This window comes from Galleria mellonella, unplaced genomic scaffold (genome assembly GCF_026898425.1).
Source record: "Galleria mellonella isolate WM207_F2 unplaced genomic scaffold, CSIRO_AGI_GalMel_v1 utg1053, whole genome shotgun sequence".
Lineage (NCBI taxonomy): Eukaryota > Metazoa > Arthropoda > Insecta > Lepidoptera > Pyralidae > Galleria > Galleria mellonella.
This window is the reverse complement of record NW_026441968.1, coordinates 1549204-1571398: the sequence shown is the minus strand read 5'-3', so window position 1 is coordinate 1571398 and position 22195 is coordinate 1549204. Positions and strand designations below refer to the sequence as shown.

At 35.2% G+C, this 22195-nt stretch overlaps 2 protein-coding genes across 2 annotated transcripts in view; one reads left to right on the top strand and one right to left on the bottom strand.

Moving 5' to 3' along the window:
* The window catches only part of LOC113520972 (lactase/phlorizin hydrolase-like), a 29996-nt gene extending 24954 nt beyond the window's left edge, over positions 1–5042 (top strand). The window contains exons 20-22 of the mRNA XM_052903241.1: positions 410–562; positions 3965–4056; positions 4776–5042. Coding sequence (XP_052759201.1) covers positions 410–562; positions 3965–4056; positions 4776–4926 — 396 coding nt within the window. The 3' untranslated portion in view covers positions 4927–5042. The remainder of the gene's footprint in view (positions 1–409; positions 563–3964; positions 4057–4775) is intronic.
* A 1445-nt stretch (positions 5043–6487) lies between these two features.
* On the bottom strand, positions 6488–19772 carry LOC113520971 (myrosinase 1). The gene is made up of 11 exons (XM_026906401.3): positions 19665–19772; positions 18460–18569; positions 14878–15025; positions 14155–14321; positions 13482–13742; positions 12313–12401; positions 10958–11105; positions 9907–10070; positions 8846–9001; positions 8005–8096; positions 6488–7173 (listed from the first exon to the last, which is right to left on the bottom strand). Exons 1-11 carry the CDS (start codon positions 19691–19693, stop codon positions 7035–7037), a joined length of 1503 nt encoding a protein of 500 aa, XP_026762202.2. The 5' UTR covers positions 19694–19772; the 3' UTR covers positions 6488–7034.
* Positions 19773–22195: the final 2423 nt, after the last annotated feature.

Genomic DNA, 22195 nt, shown 5'->3' with positions numbered 1-22195 from the left:
ACCAGAGGGACACTTTGTACAAAATTCGTTTGCTTGGGCACCTCTGCCCCATTCGTGTATCTAGTGTAAAACAATTGTGTTTGCATGGCTGTGTTTCGGTTTGAAGGGTGGGATATAGCAGTGAATTTACAGTGTACAGAAAAATACCACATGAGCAATACATGGGGGGTATCATGGGCGAAACAGTATACTCTGTTATGTCCATGGTACTGCTCATGTCTATAGGCGACGGTTACCACTTTTCATGTCTTTATCATTTGTTCTAGCATCCCGCAAGAACTCCTCTACCAAATTGTATGCGGGTTTTACTGTTGTGTTCTGGCAGATTTAACCCGAAATCTGGTGTATGTTTTATTTTGATCTAAACTTTATATCCACCTGTTTAAAGTTAATTTCTATTCTATTGCAGATGTATCCAGAAGGAATAAGGCAACAGATGCTATGGCTCAAGAAGCATTATGGCAACATCAAAATTCTCATCACCGAGAACGGATACTCTGTGCGGGGTGATGGAGTCGATGATGATGATCAAATTGATTATATGAAGCAGTATATGGAACAAGTTAGATTATAGTAATTTAATATTTTAACATTTAACTTACTAACATTATTTCTACTAGTAGGTTAGTGTATTCATCTTTAGAAAGCTATACTATCAGCGAGTCACATAGGCTGTATTTTATTTTAAAAAAAAACATGCGAATTCAGGGCGTGCCGTTAGTTATCTAATTTTAGTTATCCAGGTCACTCAGAAAGTACAGCGAGAAAAAGTTTTTATGTATATGAGACTGGCCAGTTATAATTTTTTTAAAAATATGTTTACTTATAAATAAAAATAGGTACGTTCTAAATTCAAAACTTCCCTCCACATTTTTTGCGAGCTAATTAAAATTAGCGTGTCTCATTGAAAAATGGATTTGCGTCGAGAACATTTTCACGCTATGATTTTTTACTGTAACCAGACGAATCGTACGATAGACTTCAAATGGCATTCATGGATGAAAACCCTTCTAAGGCAACCGTGTATCGTTAGTATAATGAATTTAAGCGCGGTCGACTAATTTTAGGGGATGAAGAAAGAAGTGGTCGCCTTTTGAATGAAACTTTGTATAGAGGCTGGTGGAGAGTACTTTGAAAAGATGTAACAAAAATATATTTACATATAGAACATTTTTTTAGTGTCGCAAAACTTTCTGAGAGTCCTACGTATGTATAAAGATGGAGATAAAATTTTAATCGATCTTAATCACGAGACAGGAGTCGTAAATCGTAAGATAATTAAATTAGCAGTTAGTCTGGATATTGCGAAGGCCTTTGATCGGGTGTGGCATAGAGCGCTGCTTTCAAAGCTACCTTCATTTGGGTTGCCTGCGAGACTGTGCATTTGGGTCGCCAGTTTTCTCAAGGAACGTAGCATTAAGGTCGTAGTCGACGGTGCATGCTCTGATTTAAAACCTTTGAATGCTGGTGTCCCGCAAGGCTGTGTACTATCTCCGACTCTGTTTCTTCTGCATATCAATGATATGTTACAGATAAGTAATATTCATTGCTATGCGGACGACAGTACAGGAGATACATTATATACCGGTCATGCAAAGATCTCGCGGGCACATACCGATGAGTGCCGGAATAGACTTGTGTCTGAAATCGAAACTTCACTCCATCAAGTTTCGATCTGGGGTGAACAAAATCTTGTCCAATTTAACCCCAAAAAGACACAAGTCTGCGCGTTTACCGCAAAAAAGACGCCGTTTGTCGTATCTCCTCACTTTCAGGGCACTTCCCTCGATAAAAAGTCAAGTCTAGGAATTCTGGGCGTTGATATATCTTGCGACGTCCAGTTTTGCGGTCATCTGGAGGAGAAGGCTAAGATAGCTTCCAAAAAGTTAGGAGTGCTCAATAGGGTGAGACGATATTTCATGCCAGAACACCGCCTGAAATTATATAAAGCCCAAGTCAGGCCGCATATGGAATACTGTTCTCACCTGTGGGCAGGAGCGCCACAGTACCAACTCCTTCCGTTAGACCGCATTCAAAGTCGGGCGGCTCGAATTATCGATAGTCAACGCCTTACTGTCCGACTTGACCCATTGAAACTGCGCAGAGATGTTGCATCTCTGTGCATCTTCTACCGAATTTATCATGGGGAGTGTTCTGAGGAATTGTTCGGATTGATACCTGCTGCTGATTTTCACCACCGTACAACCCGCCACAAACTAAAGTTTCATCCCAATCATCTGGACGAGTGGCGGTCTTCCACCGTGCGTTTTTCAAGGCACTTTCTTCCACGCACAACCATTTTTTGGAATCAACTTCCAGCAGCAGTATTTCCGAACCGATACGACAACATAACCTTCAAGAAAAGAGTATATTCCTTTTTAAAAGGCCGGCAGCACACCTGCAATGCCGCTGGTGTTGTGGGTGATCATGGGCGGCGGTAGTCACTTACCATCAGGTGAGCCGCATGCTCGTTTGCCCCCTGTGTTGTAAAAAAAAAAAAAAAAAATCTTCCAAATAACTTATAAAAAAAAGAAGAAGAATTTGGTTATATGCTTTGTTTGTTACCTCATAACTCCGTCATTGATTAGTTCCATTAAAATTTCATCAAAATAGGTCCAGTAGCTTAGTTTTTAAATCTTTATTTTTTGCCCCGATAGAAGTCGGTAGTTAATTTTAAACTTTCCCATTGTTTACGTATATTGGAAATACATAATCGGGACTTAACGCGATGCAAATGCTTTTACAGGTAAATAGTATCTACATACCTGCTTCTTTATTACCGACGTTGCGATGTGGACTGTACCACATCGTAGCCAGGATAGGACTTTTACATGTGGCTTTTACATCGTGTTAACTCCCGATTGTGTAATTAAAAAATGTTCTATGGTTCTTGCTGAAAAACAGCGCTGTAGCGCTTCAAGCGCTGCAGCAATACTGTTTATAATTACTCCTCTCCATCCAAAGGTTGCCTGGAAGAGATCGCTCTTAGCGATAAGGTCGCCCATTGTTTTCTCATTGTGATTATTTCTTGTAATTATTTATATTTATAATAAGTTTACTATTGTAATCTTTTGGAGGAAACAATAAAGAGTATCTATCTATCTATCTATCTATCTATCTATCTATCTATCTATCTATCTATCTATCTATCTATCAATATGCTGAGCACGGACCTACATCACAGAACATTGCGACACACACGCGCGCACGCGTACATTATAATTTAATTGCTATCTATTTGTATATAATTATTATTTTCTTTTGTTTCTTTTGTTTTTGATTTCTTTTGTTTTTGTTTTGTGCGCTACTGTGTGGGCCGCATGTTTCTTTTGATTAAATTATTTCTTTCTTTCTTTCTTTCTAGACATGGGTAATATCTGTACCACTCCAATAGCTATATATTGGTTATTCCACTTAGGATAATGACGGCGGAAAAAAGGGTCATCATCCATTTCGACGTCGTCCATATCAGTCGGATATCTATGTTCATTTCGACCTGATGCCTAATTTTGTTTTTTTTTTATACAACTTAGAATGGCAAACAAGCTGACGGCCCACCTGATGGAAAGTGGTAACCGTCGCCTATACACATGAGCAGTACCGTGGACATAACAGAGTATAATGTTTCGCCCATGATACCCCCTATGCGTTGCCATTCCTGAGGACTCAGGTGTTATTCCTCTGTACCCATTAAATTCACGCCATATCCCACCCTTCAAACCGAAACACAGCCATGCAAATACAACTGCTTCACGGTTGAAACACGAATGCGACAGAGGTACCCGAGCAATCGACTTCTGTACAAAGTCCCCGCTATTGTATTTATATATATATACTATACTATTTATATATATATTATTATATCAATATATAGATATTGTAACTACAATATATATATATATATATATATATATATATATATATATATATTGCTGTATATTACTCAACCATAAATGTTACACAGGTGCTTTTGTCTATGAAAGAAGATGGAGTTAAAGTTACGGGCTACGGAGTGTGGTCACTAATGGACAATTTCGAATGGTCAGACGGATACAGGTAAACAATCTATGTAGCCAGAGAGGAACCAGTATAAAACTTCTGTTCAGTAGGACTTCTGTCCTTGTTTAATCTACTTTTAAATGTACTTACTACCTATTCATGTCATTTATGAATATCAGCCTTTATCCACTGCTAAACATAGGCCTCCTTCATAAGGGGGATTTCTCCAGTAATTACCACGCTTGGCAGGCGAATTGGCAACGGTAGTTAGGCTTTGGAGATGTTTTAAGAAGGACACTGCTACTCATCCTTCACTCTCCCTTATTCACCTCTTAAAACACCCACGGGAAAGGAAAGGGTGGCCTATTCTATGCGGGGACCCGTCCCGGCTTCGCACAGGTGGACATTTTTACATTTTAAAAAGTGGCCATTAAGGCTGCACACGCGACGAAAACTTAAAAATAGAGTAACTTCTCCCATTTTCCCAACATTTCCCTTCACTGTTCTGCTCCTATTGATCGTAGCGTGATGAAAAGTATACTATAACCTGCCCAGGAGTATGAAGAATAATTGTACCAAGTTTCGTTAAAATTCGTCGAGTAGTTTTTGTTTCTATAACGAACATACAGAGAGAGACAAAAATTTTACTGATTACATTTTTGGCATTAGTATCGATTAATAATCACCCCTTGATAGTTATTTTTGGAAATAGATTTCATGTACAGAATTGACCTCTCTACAGATTTATTATAAGTATAGATTACTTACTGTTACAGACCGAGATTTGGCCTCTATGAAGTGGACTTCAGCGACCCAAAGAGACCCCGGTATCCCAGGAAATCGGCGTATTACTATGCCAATATTATAAAAGGACGCTCCATGAATGCAACTGATGTATTCAATCATGTCGATGACGGAAGACATTGAAGACTGATTTTGTATGTAGAAATAATTGTGCTATATGTAGCATGATAGTATTAGAAACAATTTGTATTTAAATATAATTATATATGATAAATAAATTTATATAGATGACAATTTTATATGTCGTCACCTTTATGGTAAACTTACGAAACTGAAAAAGATTCATTTTACAGGGGAACGTTTTGTAACATTAGAATGCAAATAACTTTTGATAGAAGACTACTGTAAAAGATCATGCTAACATTTTAGTTTTAAAATCCTATTTTTTATTGAATGCGCTTAATTAATTATTATATATAATACAAGTATTAGAAATAAATGCACATTCGTTACTTTTCACCTTCATACATGAGAGTTCCTAGGTATTGAGTTATACAACAGCAAATCTACGAAAGTGGCAATTTCGTAAGTTGTCAAAGAAAATTCTTTATTTTAATATCTGGCAAACTAAAGAAAGTGCCACATTTGTAAATATACCAAGGTATAAATCACGTGTTTTGGAGAGAACTTCAGTTTAATTAACAATGTTATAGCAATCATTCATGTAAAATAACTGAATTACGATTGTAAAATTGATGAAATAATTATTGAAATTTCCAAATTAAAGTGTTTATTATAAAAAATACTATAAAAATATGCTAAGTTTACTTTGGGTATATCACAAAAATATGGAGATTCGAGCTATTCGATTTCTTTAACCGTTAGAGATAGAAATTTGAAAATAAGCCACAATAAGTAGCATGACGCCAAAAGTAGATTTTTAAAAAAACGTCAAATTTGAAAAAACTGCAGATTCGTAAATTTGCCATAGAGGTGACGATATGCTTTTTGTACCAGAGGGAGATTTTTTACACTTACATTTACCAACTCATGTTAGTAAATCCTAAAATTTATTAGTTAAATTAAAGATTAGCCAATGTACAAGCTTTACAGTAATATATATTCTATGTGTGTGTAGAAAAAACCCCGAACCAATACACAAAACCAGATGAAGACTGTACTGTAGTTTGCTTGGGTACCTCTGTCCCATTTGTTTTTACCCTTAAACAGTTATGTTTGTTAAGCTTTGTTTCGGTTTGAAGGGTGGGATATGGCAGTGAAATTACAGGATACGGAGGCATAACACCTAAGTTCTCAGAAATAGCAACGCATTGGAGGTATCATGGATGAAACAGTAGTAAGTACTCTGTTATGTCCATGGTACTGCTCATGTCTATAGGCGACGGTTACCACTTTCCATCAGGTAGGCCGTCAGCTTGTTTGCCAATTTAAGTTGCATTAAAAATATGATAAAACAATATAATAAAATATTATAAATATAAAGGTTTTATTCTTAAAAAAAAAACGAAAAATGACATTAACTTCAAATGCAGCAAAATTATTTGGTTTTGCCGCGACTGAAGTCGGTTATTTTGATTTACGTAAAAACCAAACGATTGAATTGATTTCATGAAGTTTCTATAGGACCGAAGTGAAAGTATATCCTTTCAGATAAAAAAAAAAAAGAATTGTCCAAATCGGTTTATAAATGATCGAGTTATGAGGTAATAAAAATATACAAACATATATATTAAATATTTATTTAATTTACAATTTTTTTATAAATCTATGCACCGCCATTTACTCTCTCTGTTGCTCGTAACGGTTGACTGGTAGAGAATGCCATCAGGCATTAAGTCCGCCCTGTACACATATTTTAATGTATGCAAAAGTATAAATAAATAAATATGTTTTCAGATTGGTTTCATAAAAAAGTTATCAAAATCGGTTCGGTGGTTTAGTTTTTAAACCAAAATAACTGGTTATTTTACATTTGAAGACGAAGTTTTTTTTTGTTTAACAAATCTTAAATTATTGATTTGTACTATTATTAGACGTCAACAGTTTGTTTGTTTGTAACACTTTATCGTCTTAAATTATAGGATACAGAGTTTTTAAGAAAATAATTAGTACAGTGGCGGACTTATAGTCAACTTTTAAATGTCTGATATAAATTATGAATTCGTGGAGACAAAAAAAAATAATAGCTAATTAAAAACAACGACAAAAAAAATGAAAAAATAATTGAATCAAATTATAATAAGGTTTAATGCATTAATTTTGAATATATCTTATAATTCGTCATATAGGTATTTGACGGGAACAAGTGCATGGTTAACGATCACTTTCCTGTAGTACTCCGCGGACTTTCGGGGACTGCGTGACCTCTGCGGATCTTCAAAGTCGACTTTGTACAGACCAAATTTCACACTGCAACAAACATTTGAATGAATGAACGAATGAGTATACTTTATTTGCATTATACAATATAGCAAATAAGCAAGACAATTTACAAACACAACGATTCAATTGTATAAGTACAGTAAGGCGGTCTTATTGCTGAGAGCAATCTTTTCAAGACAACCTTAAGGTAATAGACTAATTGCTGTACAAGTAGGTATGATAGTGCTGTATAATTAAAAAAGCTTCTTTTCCAATCAATCGCGTCCGCTGAGCGGACATATAGAAAATAATGTCATATATACTGTTTTGTCTAAACTAGCTTGGCGATAAGCTTAAATTATTGTAAACAAACCACCTCTTGTCCCTGACGCCAAGAATGTACGTAAAATAATGAAATAGGAGATCCACTTAAATGTCAATTGAAGAGGGACTTTTTGGGCCATGTTTATAAACAAGTGCTGTATAAAAAATGTATTGGAACATAGGCCATTTTATTTTTATTTTATCAAGTTATTATAATATTGTACAAAAAACATATAATTTTACATCCAGCAAGGTCTTAGTTTTTTAATAATTAAAAATAAAAGGTAAGCTAGGTGACCCCATTTTATTTCTCACAGAACAGTTGCCATGCAATTCAAAGTTGAGTGTAGTGTAAGAAATTACATAAAGAAATCTAGTTGGAATATAAATCTAAACTGAATTTTGTATAATTCCAATTAGATTTCAAGAAGATCAAGTTTTTTAAACCTATACGCTAAAAATACCTAGTCTGTGCAAAGTCCGCTCACAGGACACCACAGATATGGATTTTCCACCATTTTGCATGACACAGTTGAAAGGTTAGTTTAAACTCACCTGTATCCCTCGAACCATTCCAAATTGTCCATAAGGCTCCAAACGGTGTATCCAATAACATCAATATTATCTTCATGTATTGACAGAAGCACCTGATATGAATTGTTTTATCAATAAAGATGTAAGAACAGGGAATCAATTTACATAGTTATGCCTCTGTTTAAAGTAATGATGTATGGAAGATTGAAAATATTTGAATCTATAGTCTGTTTAATGGATTTTTTTTATACCACTGAGGTGGCAATCAAGCATACAGTCCACCTGATGGTAAGCGGTTAACGTAGCCTATAAACGCCTGCAATTCCAGGGGTATTACGCGTGAGTTGCCGACCCTGAAGAAACCTCTTTACCCCCCTTTGAAGAGGCCCATGCTGTAGTCTCTTGGGAAATCCTCGGCAGGGAGCTAAAGTTAACCAAGTTTGTTGTTGAAGAAAGGGGGGGATTTTTAGTAATGCGGACTAATACTCCCGTTGCTAGCAATACACCCCGTCAGGTCGAACTCCGCGCGGTCTCCCCTCGAAACCGTCGTGCTGAATTCCAAGCGTATTAATCACGATGGGCTAACTGACCTGCCTTTTCATTCTCACCTATCATCTGGTGTCCTGCCAGCGTATACCGTTACCGCGAGCGGGCACTAAAATACTACATAGCATTAAGTCCGTCTTTGGTACCATTTTTTTTTGTAATTCTGGCCAACTTAATATAATTGTTCTGCAATATTTAGCGTTACATAGGTGTGTAAATTTTCTTTTTACAATTACTAAAGTAATACAGGCATAATATTGTAATGTGGTCAATGAAAAAAAAAAAAAAAAACTAGTAAAAAAATAATTAAATAAACCTGTTCCAAATGGTCATGTATGAACTGAATTCGGTCAATATCGTGCAATTCTTTCTCCTCTCTGTTGGGGTATCCGTTTTCTGTGATGAATATTTGTATGTCGCCATAGTTATTTTTCAGCCATGACATCATGTGTCGAAGACCCGCGGGGAAAGTCTGTAAGAATTTTTTTTTCAATAAGACGTACGTGTGTGGGAGAAAAAGATTATTAATAATTATTATTTCTCTGTTTGCCCAATGGTTGACTGGTAGAGAACACCGTTCGGTGTTAAATCCGCCAAATGTACGTAGAATTTTACTGTGCATTAAAGTTTTAAATAAGTAAATATTTTAACAAAGTATGACTTTGTACAGTAATTGTTTTCCACAAAAAAAGAAACCCACTTTTGTGTTTTTACACACAATTTTGTTACAACTAGTTATGTTGATATAAAACTTAACTATTGAACTGTTTATGATAATTTTTTTTATGGGATCAATCTGTAAGATCAATTTTCCAGAATAAAAATTAATTTTCTAAATCGGTTTACAATTGACGGAGTTATGAGGTAATAAATATAAAAAAATAACTGAATGGTGTTTCGATCCGAAACATAGATTTAATTCTTGTACATTATTACTGTATATATAAAAAAAAGCTATTAACATATTACAATAAAAAGTTATTAAAAAATGGCTCCGTAAGGAAGGAACAGAATTAATACGTGGTTTCATTTTATAAAATTTTCCAAAGTAATATTATCCACCTAATAACCTGCGGAGGGGGGAAAGGGATTGTTAGTAATGGAGACTGAGAATCTAGCAATATACCCAACCAGGTCGACCTCCTCGCCGTTCTCCCTGGAAACAATCATGGTTAATTCCTGATGAATTCATCATGATGGGCTAACTGGCTTGTTTTCATTCTCATCTATAACCCTTCACTGGTGCTCCGCCAGCGCATCCCGTTAGCGCAGGTGGGGTTACCATACCATTTTCACCCATAAAAAAAAAATAACCTGCGGAGACAAATTAACTATCTTTCACGGACTATCCAAATGGAGAATAGATTCGGTACTTACTACAAACACATCGATTTGACTTTTCCCCCATTCTGGTAGGGTGTCTGTAGCAATACCAAATTCAAGTGAACCAAATATGGGCCAAGGTCCAGCTATTTCCCCATCCTTTAAAGGTCGCACTACACGAGACGTGTAGTAATTCAGCGCGTAAAAGTCGTAAGTACCTGAAAGCCATAGTTATTCATTTAACTTAATAGCTTTGAATAGCTCTGTAAATTATTGATGCCCATTTTTTTTTGTACAACTTAGAATGGCAAACAAGCTGCCGGCCCACTTGATGGAAAGTGGTAACCGTCGCCTATAGACATGAGCAGTACCATGGACATAACAGAGTATACTGTTTTGCCCATGATACCCCTCATGCGTTGCCATTTCTAAGGACTCAGGTGTAATTCCTCTGTACCCAGTAAATTCACCCCATATCCCACCCTTCAAACCGAAACACAGCCATGCAAATATAACTTCTTCACGGTAGAAACACGAATGGGACAGAGGTACCCAAGCAATCGACTTTTGTACAAAGTTTCCCTGGTAAACTTTGTAAATTCACCCTTTAAACCGAAACACAGCAATCCACAGCTGCTTCACGACAGAAACACGAGTGGGAGGGAGATACAACTATCTGTTGCTAAACACAGCCACCCCTATAAGGCGGGTGGTTGAACACAGCCATCCCTATAAGGGGGATTTTGCCAGTAGTTATCACGCTTGGCAGGCGGGTTGACAGCCGCAGTTTAGCTTTTGGTGGCGTTTTAAGAGGGACGCTGCTACCCGTCACTGTACCATAAGCTCTCTTAATCGTCTCTTACGACACCCAGGGAGAGGAATATATGTTACTGTAAAGCTTGTACATTGGTAAATCTGATTTATTAGTAAATTTTAGAATTTACTAAAATGTGTTGGTAAATTTATTAAAAAAGGATCACATTTCTGACTTTTACTAAAATTTGTGGGCAAATCCTAAGGTTTTGATAGTTAAACCTAAAAATTATCAACATACGGCCTTTTTACAGTAACATATAAATATATTTATATTTAGTATATATTTTACCTCGAATCAAGTTTATTTCTTCATTAGAAAAAGCAGGAAGTCTAGACCGAGGGTAACCTTCTTTTTTGCTTTTTTCCGCAATTATCTCCTCGATGCCAGGAGGCCAGCCCCCTTTTTCGGAATAGATGGGATGTGAATAAATACCAGTCTGTAATTAAATGTCTCTTGTTAAGAACATACTAGCTATCAAATTATTCAGCGAGCCATTGAGAGGGCTATGCTCGGCGTTTCTTTGCGTGATAGAATCCGAAACGAGGATATCCGCAAAAGAACCAAAATAACTGACATAGCCCGAAGGATAAGCAAGCTGAAGTTGTAATGGGCTGGTCACATAGCTCGAAGAACCGACAAGCGATGGGGAAGAATGGTTTCTGAGTGGCGAACGCGTACAAGTAAATGCAGTGTAGGATGACCCCTACAAGATGGAGTGACGACCTCAAATGCAGTGCATAAAGTCAGTGGATGCAAGTGGCCCAGGACCGTTCTTTATGGTAGTCTATGGGGAGGCTTATGTCCAGCAGTGGACGGTTAATGGCTGAAACAATGATGATGATACAACAGGAGAGTATGATGAAGGAAAACGAAAAGAGAACACAGAAAAATAATACTAAAGGGAAAGGTAGTAGGATTTAACAGAGGTTTTGAAGCTAATGAGAGTTTAAGCGAATAGATGCAAATACATATATACAAAAGGAGAAACATAAGCCTCCCCTTGGAAGGTTTTGCCAGTAGTTCCTATGCTTGGCAGGCAGATTGTCAACCGCAGTTAGGCGTTAGAGATGTTTTAAGAGAGACACTTTCTAACATCGTAGGGCTCGCCATCGACAGGGAGTTCATCCTTATGTCCTACAGCCTCAATGGTCGAGCACTGCGCGGTTTCAGAGATGTTTGCTCCCACGAACATTCAGGTTGTGGAATGAGCTCCCTGCCGAGGATTTCCCAAGAGACTACAGCATGGGGTTCTTCAAAAGGAGGGTAAAGAGGTTTCTTCAGGGTCGGCAACGCACGCGTAATACCTCTGGTATTGCAGGTATTCATAGGCTATGGTAACTACTTACCATTAGGTGGGCCGTATGCTTGTTTGCCACCTCAGTGGTATAAAAAAAAGACACTGCTGCCCACCCCTTTTCCCCCTTAGTCGCCTCTTACGACACCCACTGGAAAGGAAGGGGTAACCTATTCTATGCCGGGACCATACGGCCATCATCATCATCATTGTAACGTATTTGCCAAGAATTAACTATCGTTTCCATAAGGAACTGCATGAAGATCGTCCTAATAGAGCGATTGAATCCTATTATTAAGCATCCTTTTTTCCCAAATTTCATTAGTATTGGAATAAAGGAGTACCGTACCGACAATTGGTTAAGAAATTCCACCGTCTCTTTATCAGCAGGCGATATCTCTTCATACCATATTAGCTGGTTTGCAATCGACACCTTTCCTGTAACGATTTCCATAAACTGGTTCCATAAAATTGATAAGAATGACGAGTTTCTTACAATAACAATGTTATGTAGTTTAATATGTTAATGACATACTTATAAAATCGTCTGTCTTGTCTGATGTTCAATGCACAGCCAAACCTATTAAGTAAGCTGACACTTGCTACATAGGTTTATTTTACAAATTTAATGTAAGAATTTGATAAGAAAGGATTTTTGAAAATTCTAACTTTAATAGGAAACGCGTGGTGTCGCGTGCACAACCGTGGGCAACAGTTAATTTGTAATAAAATTATTTGTTCTAGTTCCTCAATATAATATATATAATATATATAAGTATACTTTAATATCTAAACTTAATTTAGGCAAAAATAAATAAATCAGGCATAATTTTTATTCGGAGTACATAGATAAAATTGACTGTTGACTGACGATTGAATGTAAAAGTATAAATAAATAAATTAAATATATAAAATTTATCTCGAAGAAACTTTATACTTTATAATATTTATGTATAAAGTTTATACAACTTGAATTGGTAAATAAGTTGTCGACCTACCTAATGGAAAGTCATAATTGCCATCAAAAGACATAAACGGTACATTGGCGTTACAGATTCAGAGAATTCAATGTAACAAATTCAAAACATACTTATTTAAACAGACTTGTTTACAAGCTCTTTCAAATCTTCGCCTTCTATTATTCTAGTTTTGGTTTCGGACTTAACAGTAATTATAAATCTCTCTTAACATTATGCATATTTATTTAAATTTACTACGTCTAAAATAATACGCTCATTTAAAAAGATTGCATGATCTATTAAAACAATGCACATTTGTCGTTCAAGTAATCTTTTTGTATGTAAAACAAGTTTCGCTCTTAGTTATATTTCCATTAACAACCATCTTCTCTTTACCATGGTACCTCTTTGCCATTCTTGAAAATCAATGTGATATACCTCCGTGCCCAGTATTTTACTGCCTTATGCTTTGCAGCAAAAACACCAAGTTGGCAACACACGTTGGCTAAAGATAATCTTTATGCTTGTTTAGTTTTTGTTGGAAAAGTAAAGTCCTTACCATGAAATCTCAGCTTGAATTCTTCATCGTAAATTCTCCAAGCTTTCGCATGAGCCAACAAAACATGTTTTGAGCACAAATAAGTTGCAACATATGGATCAATAGTTCCCGGTGCCATTTTACCAGAATTATACGCGAAGTCACAGAAGATTAGTGGCTCGTTGATGGTTATCCAAAATTTTACTCTGTCAGCGTACAAGGAGTATACGATTCTGGCATAATCAGCGAACCAGTCCGATATTAGAGGATTGGTCCAACCACCTGAAATGTTCAAGACCAGTTTTAGTTCTTAACTTGGACGTAGCAAAGTTTTTAAATCTATTCCCTGATGACGAGAACAAATTAATTTTGATTTGATTTCGTTTGAAACAATGTCATCACCCTTCATCTTGGACAAATTTTTGTGTGACATAGCTGTGACAATGAAAAAATAAAAGGCTATTGCGTATCCTACGATGCCTGTCTTAGATCTTGGTGCCTCTTGACGCACAGCGGTTCTGGGTGCTCGATCAACCGCGTGAAGGTCGACTTGTTAGGGTATATTGCTAGCAATGGGGCTGTTAGTATCCATTACTAACAATACGTTCCTCCTGTCCGCCGAGCGTGTATGAGTGGGTGTATGTCTGTTCTTTAAAATATGAAATTTTGTCTGTAAATGCATTGATGTATTTACCAAGATCCTGTAAGCGCTGTGGCAAATCCCAATGGAATATAGTGACCATAGGTTCTATTCCTTTCTCCAAGAGTCCATCAATTAAGTCACTGTAATATTTGTTCCCATCTTCGCTAACATAGTTGGAAATTCCAGAGGGCAAAAGTCGGGTCCAAGATATGGAGAATCTGAAAAATACCATAATGTATGTGATAATTCATTATCTTTAAATCGTCGTGAATACCCACTAGTCGCGGAGTAACGAGTGGGTCTGCTGAATTGCCAACAGAAAAATGCTGTAGTGTTTAGCTTTCACTTCACTTTTGCATTATACCGCAAAAAAATTAGTCTATACTAATATTATAAAGAGGAAAGAATTTATTTCTTGTATGTTCGTTTGTTTGAAATGGAAAAATTTGAAAACTACTATACAATAACAATAAAAACCGCATGGGTATCGACATTATAGGCTATTTTGTTGGCAATGGAGCAATATATTTTTAAAGAAAATGGAATGGTAACCCCACCCGCGCTATCGGTATACACTAGCAGGGTACCAGTGATAAATAATAGATGAGGATGAAGGCAGGTCAGTTGGCCCATCGTGAAGAATTCGACAAGAATTACCCACAACGGTTTCTAGGGGGAACTGCGTGGAGATTGACTTGTTAGGGTATATTGCTGACAATGGAGCGGTTGAACCTTGGTCATAACAACTCTTTTCCTTTCCAGGGACGTACTTACCTATAGTGATGAAGTCCTAACTCGGCGGCTATCTGTACATCTTTCTTCCACTGATGATAAGAGTCGCATGCTACATCACCCGTGTGTCCGTTGTGTATCACATCGGATCGTGCATGTGTGAACCTGTCCCATACACTCTCTCCTTTGTCTATAGCAACACAACAATTGTTCTTTATTATCTATGTATTAATACGTGAAACAAAAACTTTGTACCTCTTTTTACGAAAATTGCGCGGACAGAGGAGTATGAAATTCGGCACACTTATAGTTTATATAGAGGAGTGCAGAATGCTAATATTATTTTTAAAAAATTATTCATAAAAATACATTAAATCAAATAAAAAAAAACATTACACACACTAACATGTATTTGATACACACACGCATATGTACTCTTTTGTTTATTGTTAAAGTCTGTGGTCAAATTGAGAATAGATTAATATTGTATGTCTTTAACATTATTTGTCTATAGTCTTACTGAATGTCAAACATAACCATAATAAATTTAATTTATTACACACATATATAATATACAACATAATATATATTTTTTGGTCGAATTTGAGCGACCACTACTATAAATATCTCGCCGTGTCGCCCAGGCATAGAATAGACCAACTTTTCCTTTCTCTTGTAAGAGGCAACTAAGAAAATATAATGGCCAAGAGACGGGCAGCAGCGTCCCTTTTAAAACATCATTAAAGCCTAACTGCGATTGCCAACCTGCCTGCTAAATGTGGCAAATACAAAACCTCTCTTATGAGGGAGGCTTATGTTTAGCAGTGGACAGTTGATACGATGATGATGATTTTTATAAATGTCATTGACCTTTCGTTTATTTACTAGCTATATACTTCGGCTATGCCCGCGTAAATCATAATGTGCAGTTCTCCCTTGTATGTGTTATGATTTGTAAGTCAATTTGAATACGTACATACAATACGTTGCATACAAGGGAAAAATGTCGGGACACTTGATATGACACGACGAACTTATGAACATTATAATAGAAGGTAAGATAGAAGGAAGGAGGGGGAGAGGGAGACCGAGACATAGTTACATCAGGCAGATCAAGGAAGGAGTCGGTGTCGTGTCGTATCAAGAGGTGAAGAGACTCGCTTAAAATCGTAATGAGTGGCAAGAGCTCCACCGACAAGAGCGCGGCTCTTAAATAGAATAGATAGATAGAATAACATTTCTATTTTGCCAAAGGTTGATTGAGAGAGAATGTTATGTAGCATTAATACGCCTTTTGTACCAGACATTTTTTTGTAATGTCATTAATAAAAAATAAATAAATATAATAAATAAATCAGCATATGAAGTATTGTAAGTCAAAATAAGAACGACTTTGTACGTTTAGTTTTCAATAATTTTATTTATTTATTTAATACTTTATTATATACACAAATTATACATAAAAATATGACAGAGGTAATGAAAAGAGGTACAAAGGCGAGATTAACTTTTAAAGAGTTCTCTTCCAGCGACTCTCAAAGTAGAAAGAAGTATCAATGTCAGAGGGTAGAGCGGTGTACAATATTGTGACAATGTTCAAACAAAAGAATTAGACAAAAATAAGTTTAAATATAATTAATGACATCATATTTAATCGTTTATATACACGCATGTATAGAAATAAGTATATACTTACACATACATACATACATATATGTGTAGGTATATTATATATGTTATACATGTATAGAAAAGTGTGACGTCCTTACTAGAACAATATAAATAGATATCTATTCAGAAATAACACCTTACACTTTAAAATGTCAAAAATAACTTGTGGAACGATTACCTAATTAATATCTTACAGGTATACATACATACATACATATCTGTCACGCCTGTCTCCCATTAGGGTAGGCAGAAACAATGGAACGCCAAATGCTTCGATGCTTCTTACAGGTATATTTTGCTTAAATAAGTTTACAATTCTTCTATGTTTAAAAATAAAAAAAAATTGGTCAATGTATTTTTTTTTTATACAACTTAGAATGGCAAACAAGCTGACGGTCCACCTGATAGCAATTAGTAACCATCGCCTATAGACATGAGCAGTACCACGGACATAACAGAGTATACTGTTTCGCCCATGATACCCCCCATGCGTTGCCATTCCTGAAGACTCAGATGTTATTCCTCTGTACCCAATAAATTCACGTCATATCCCACCCTTCAAACCGAAACACAGCCATGCAAAACACAACTGCTTCACGGTAGAAACACGATTGGGACAGAGGTACCCAAGCTATCGACTTTTGTGTAAAGTCTTCCTCTGGTAAAACGCTTAACTAGATTTATTGGAGAGATAAGTGGTTTGTTTTGTTAGAAATCGCCATGGGTGGCCAATCGGTCGATCGCGACTATTAGTCCAGCCAATCGTGGCAAGGCAAATAATATAATATTTTGCTAATCTAACGGAAGATGCTCAGACGCAATGCTCACACTAATATAAATAAGTAGTTACTAAGAATAATTTACAGTTTTATGTTTTCCCTCTTACTACAATATGAAAAATACTACAGTACTACATAATTGTGTACATTACCGTGAAGCAGTTGTGTTTGCATAGCTGTGTTTCGGTTTGAACGGTGGGATATGGCGTGAATTTACTGGGTACAGAGGAATAACACCTGAGTCCTCAGGAATGGCAACGCATGGGGGGTATCATGGGCGAAACAGTATACTCTGTTATGTCTATGGTACTGCTCGTGTCTATAGGCGACGGTTACCACTTTCCATCAGGTAGGCCGTCAGCTTGTTTGCCATTCCAAGTTGTATAAAAAAAAACTGAATTATGCTGTTTCATTTGAGGTTTCCAATAGTAGGTAATTAATTTTTTTTTTAACGGATGTAATAATAGATTACATATACTTTAAATGTTACATTCTTGTTTGGAAATATACGTATAATATAACTGGAGTTGTACTGTGATATCAGTAAATATGATAAACAGTGAATTAAATTAGCAAGTATTAAAAAATATTATTATATTTTTTATTATTATTATATTAATTATTAATTTTTTTTTAATACCGATCATAATATTTCTATTTTTTTTTCCATAAAAATATTAGTTTATATATATATATATATATATATATATATATATATATATATATATATATAATATAATATAAGCAAATAAGTTCATAATTAATTTGACTATGTATTTATTAATTTTAATCAGGCTGTATGTTATATTAATTATGCATGTTGTGTATTAAGTATGCATGGCTGTATGTTATGTAATTTCATGACTGTATAAAAATTATACATTTTATAATAAATTTTAAATAAAAACACTAAATAAAGCTATTATTATATTTAGAGTTATTTATTATAACATTATTGTACAAAGAATTTCAGCAAGTTATTAATTTGTAAATCATTGTATATATCGCCCATCGCCCATTGTTTTCTCATTGTGATTATTTCTTGTAATTATTTATATTTATAATAAGTTTACTATTATAATCTTTTGGAGGTAACAATAAAGAGTATCTATCTATCTATCTATATTACAAATCCTGTAGAGATATAATCTCTAATGGGGTAGAAATTACGTACCGCTGACATTCCAAGCACCTTCGATCTGGTAAGCCGAGGTAGCTGTTCCAAATTTGAACCCCGGTGGAAATTTGAGACTAGGATCCGCCCGCACCAACTCTGTTATGGAACTGGTGAGAAATAACGATCTATTAAACGTAGTAGGTATGTATAAATTAAACATTGGAATCCATTGCCTCTTGACATTAAATCTATTTAAAAAAATTTATTACATCAATAAATTAAAGTTAATATACAATTCCTTAGATACTAATACTAATTATAAGTAATCTCCCAACGCACCACAGCGAGGCAGCGTACACAAGATACTGGCAGCATTACCTTTGGATTGCCAAACTTAACTTTTGGGCAAAGTAGCTACCAGCTCTCGGGTTTATCTAAAAACCTATTTTTAAATATAAATTACGGGCTCACTTCTTAAAAAAACTTGTAATACTTTTTTTTAAATAATTTTTTTTTATTCCTTTCTTTTGTTTTTTAATTGTACTTTTTTCTTCAGTCGTATGTATTTTTTTTTATTTAAATTCTTTTAACTGCTGTTTTAATTTATTATTATTAGAATTATGGTTGTATATATATTTATGGATGTATGTTGTAATATGTAGTAACAATATTTATACATATTTTAGTAGTAAATAAACCGCGTACTTAATTTTCAGCATGTCTCATGGTTGTGAACTGGTGGAAAACGCTATTAGGTGTTAAGTCCGCCATATGTACAAACACTAATATTATATAATTGTGTATTGAAGTTTAAATAAATAAATAAATAAATTATAAAAAAAAATGTTTAACATAAAATTATTTTCAAATATTATATTATTGAGGGATTTTAATTTAAATCAAGGTGACTAAACTTAGTTATTTTTGCAGAAAAAAAAAAGTTGTGTGTACTATATACGCACACGAATACAAACACGTACGCTGTTACACATACACGCACACTCGCAAACATTCACGCAAGCACGCACACACATATAACTATATAGTAATACACAAATACTAAGGCTCGTGAATTCCAAATTCTTAAACTTTTTAATGAGCACATTAAACTACGCACTTCTCAATTCGATTAAACATTTGTTGTGACACGATTTTTAATGTGTAGGTATGTGTTTTTATATGTATATACACATTCACATCTACATACATGTGTTGAGAAATAATAATATTATATATATATTTAAAAATAAATGATAACTCACACTACAAGCACCAGTTTCAAGTATGCCATTTTATTAACTGAATGGCTGAAACTTGTTCGCTATGAGAGTGAACAATGTAATCGAGTAATGTATTCAAATTAGACTACAACTCAGTACCCATTTTATGTTTATTGTAAAACATTTGTATAAATATTATATTTTATATATATATACATATGAGGACAATTCAAAAACGGATCGGAAATAGAGTTCTGTACTATCTTTTTTTTTTAAATAAGGAGAGTTGATTGTATAATTTTAGTTTTAAATGGTGTTATATTAATTTTGCCATATAGTCTTGGCGTAGAATGGACCGCCCCTTTCCTGTGGGTGTGATAAGGGGCAACTATGGTCGAAGGATGGGCAGCAGCGTCTCTCTTGAAATATCACCAAGGCCTCCTGCTAAGTGTTTGGAAATTTTATACTAACTGTGGATTACCAGTCCCATTACTAGCAATATAACCTGGCAGATCGACCTCCACGTGGTCCATACCAATCTCACATATTATCCCTCACAAATGCTCCGCCGGCATATACTGTTAGCGCAGGCGGTGTTACCATTTCCTTATCATCAATTAAAAAAACCTAAGGTAGTTATATGGATTGTATTTTATTTAAAAAGAATCGTGTCAAGCCGGCATTCATCGCTAGTTTGTGATAATTACAAATATAATAGGATTTTTTTATACAACTTAGAATAGCAAACAAGCTGACGGCCCACCTGATGGAAAGTGGTAACCGTCGCCTATAGACATGAGCAATACCATGGACATAATAGAGTATACTGTTTCGCCCATGATACCCCACCATGCGTTGCCATTCCTGAGGACTCAGATGTTATTCCTCTGTACCCAGTAAATTCACGCCATATCGCACCCTTCAAACCGAAACACAGCCATGCAAACACAACTGCTTTACGGTTGAAACACGAATGGGACAGAGGTACCCAAGCAAACGACTTTTGCACAAAGTCTCCCTCTGGTAAAAAATAATGGGTTTTCACGACATTTGTATGTCGATTTTAGGTTTCTTCATTCTTCACAAGTTACGCGACGATCCCTGCTGCCATATGTACATTATTTGCGGCGAATTTTAACGCTTCATTAAACGTATCTGGTAATTGTAATTTATGTATATTTTAAGACTAGCAGCCCGTCCCGGCTTCGCACGGGTGGACATTTTACATTTTTATCTGTATCTACCTAGCTACCTATTTCATAGATGTGCCCGCCCCCACCTGCTCCTTTTCTGCATCGTTAAAATTGGTATGAATAACATGTACAACGCGACAGCGTTATTTTTTCTATTTCTATGAATTATTAAATTGGTAATATCTATTGAATGAAATAGCCGATTTGAACAATTCAAAAAGTAATTTACATAAATTGAAACAATTCTGAAAACAATATGATTTATTTGAATAAGGATTTAAACAGAAGTATGAATAACATGGTGTAATTTTGGTCGGTATTTCTTTCAAGTTTCAAAATTTAAAAAGTGGTTATTGTGACATAACGATAATAGTTGGACATATAGTATCGCGAAGTTTTTTGTAGCTATTGATATTTTCTTCAATTTTGTAGAACATACTTTTGTTCTATCACCAATAGTTTCCGCAGCGCACGCGACGAAAGATATTTTATAGCATTTTTTTTACATCTTGAGTTACGTTACTAAAGTTTTAGTAAGGACCCCTAATCTTTTCTAGCAATAAAAATAGCCTATGTTACTCAGGGTGAATGTAGCTTTCTAATGGTGAAAGAATTTTTGAAATCGGTAAAGAAGTTTTTGAGTTTATTCATTACAAATATACAGACAAAAATACAAATCTTTTCTCTTTATAATATTAGTGTAGGTATGAGTTGTTTTTGTTGAATAACATTCATTGTACCTATTTAGATATATACTACTTTACGAGAGATATGAAACAGTTTTTTTTAAAGGAACCTAAATGAAATAGTAAAACTATTTGCGTTTATACAACTTAGAATGGCAAACAAGCTGACGGCCCACCTGATGGATAGTGGTAACCGTCGCCTATAGACATCGGTATACCTACGTTTTAAGGGTATATTGCTGATATGATATATATATTATAAACAATTTGGTGGGCGGCACGATGAGAAATTTTGTTAGTTCTAAATATGGAAGATGTGCTACATGTAATAATATAAATATTATCCCTACTCATTATTATATTTATATACATACACCTACACACACATATACAAATACATATACATACATACACACATACATACATATATACATACATGGATATAAACGCCTACACAAATACATAAAAATATATAAATACTGTTCACGAAAAGTATGCAAGAAATAAGTATGCAAGTAATAAGAACTACCACTCCCATTGCTGGAATATACTTTGTCAGGTTGTTGTCCACGTAGTCCCCCCTTGAAAACCATTGTACTGAATTCAAGCGTATTCATCACGATGGGCTAACTGGTAGTAACTAGCCTTTTCATTCTCACTTATTATCTTGCAATGGCACCCCGCCATCTTATAA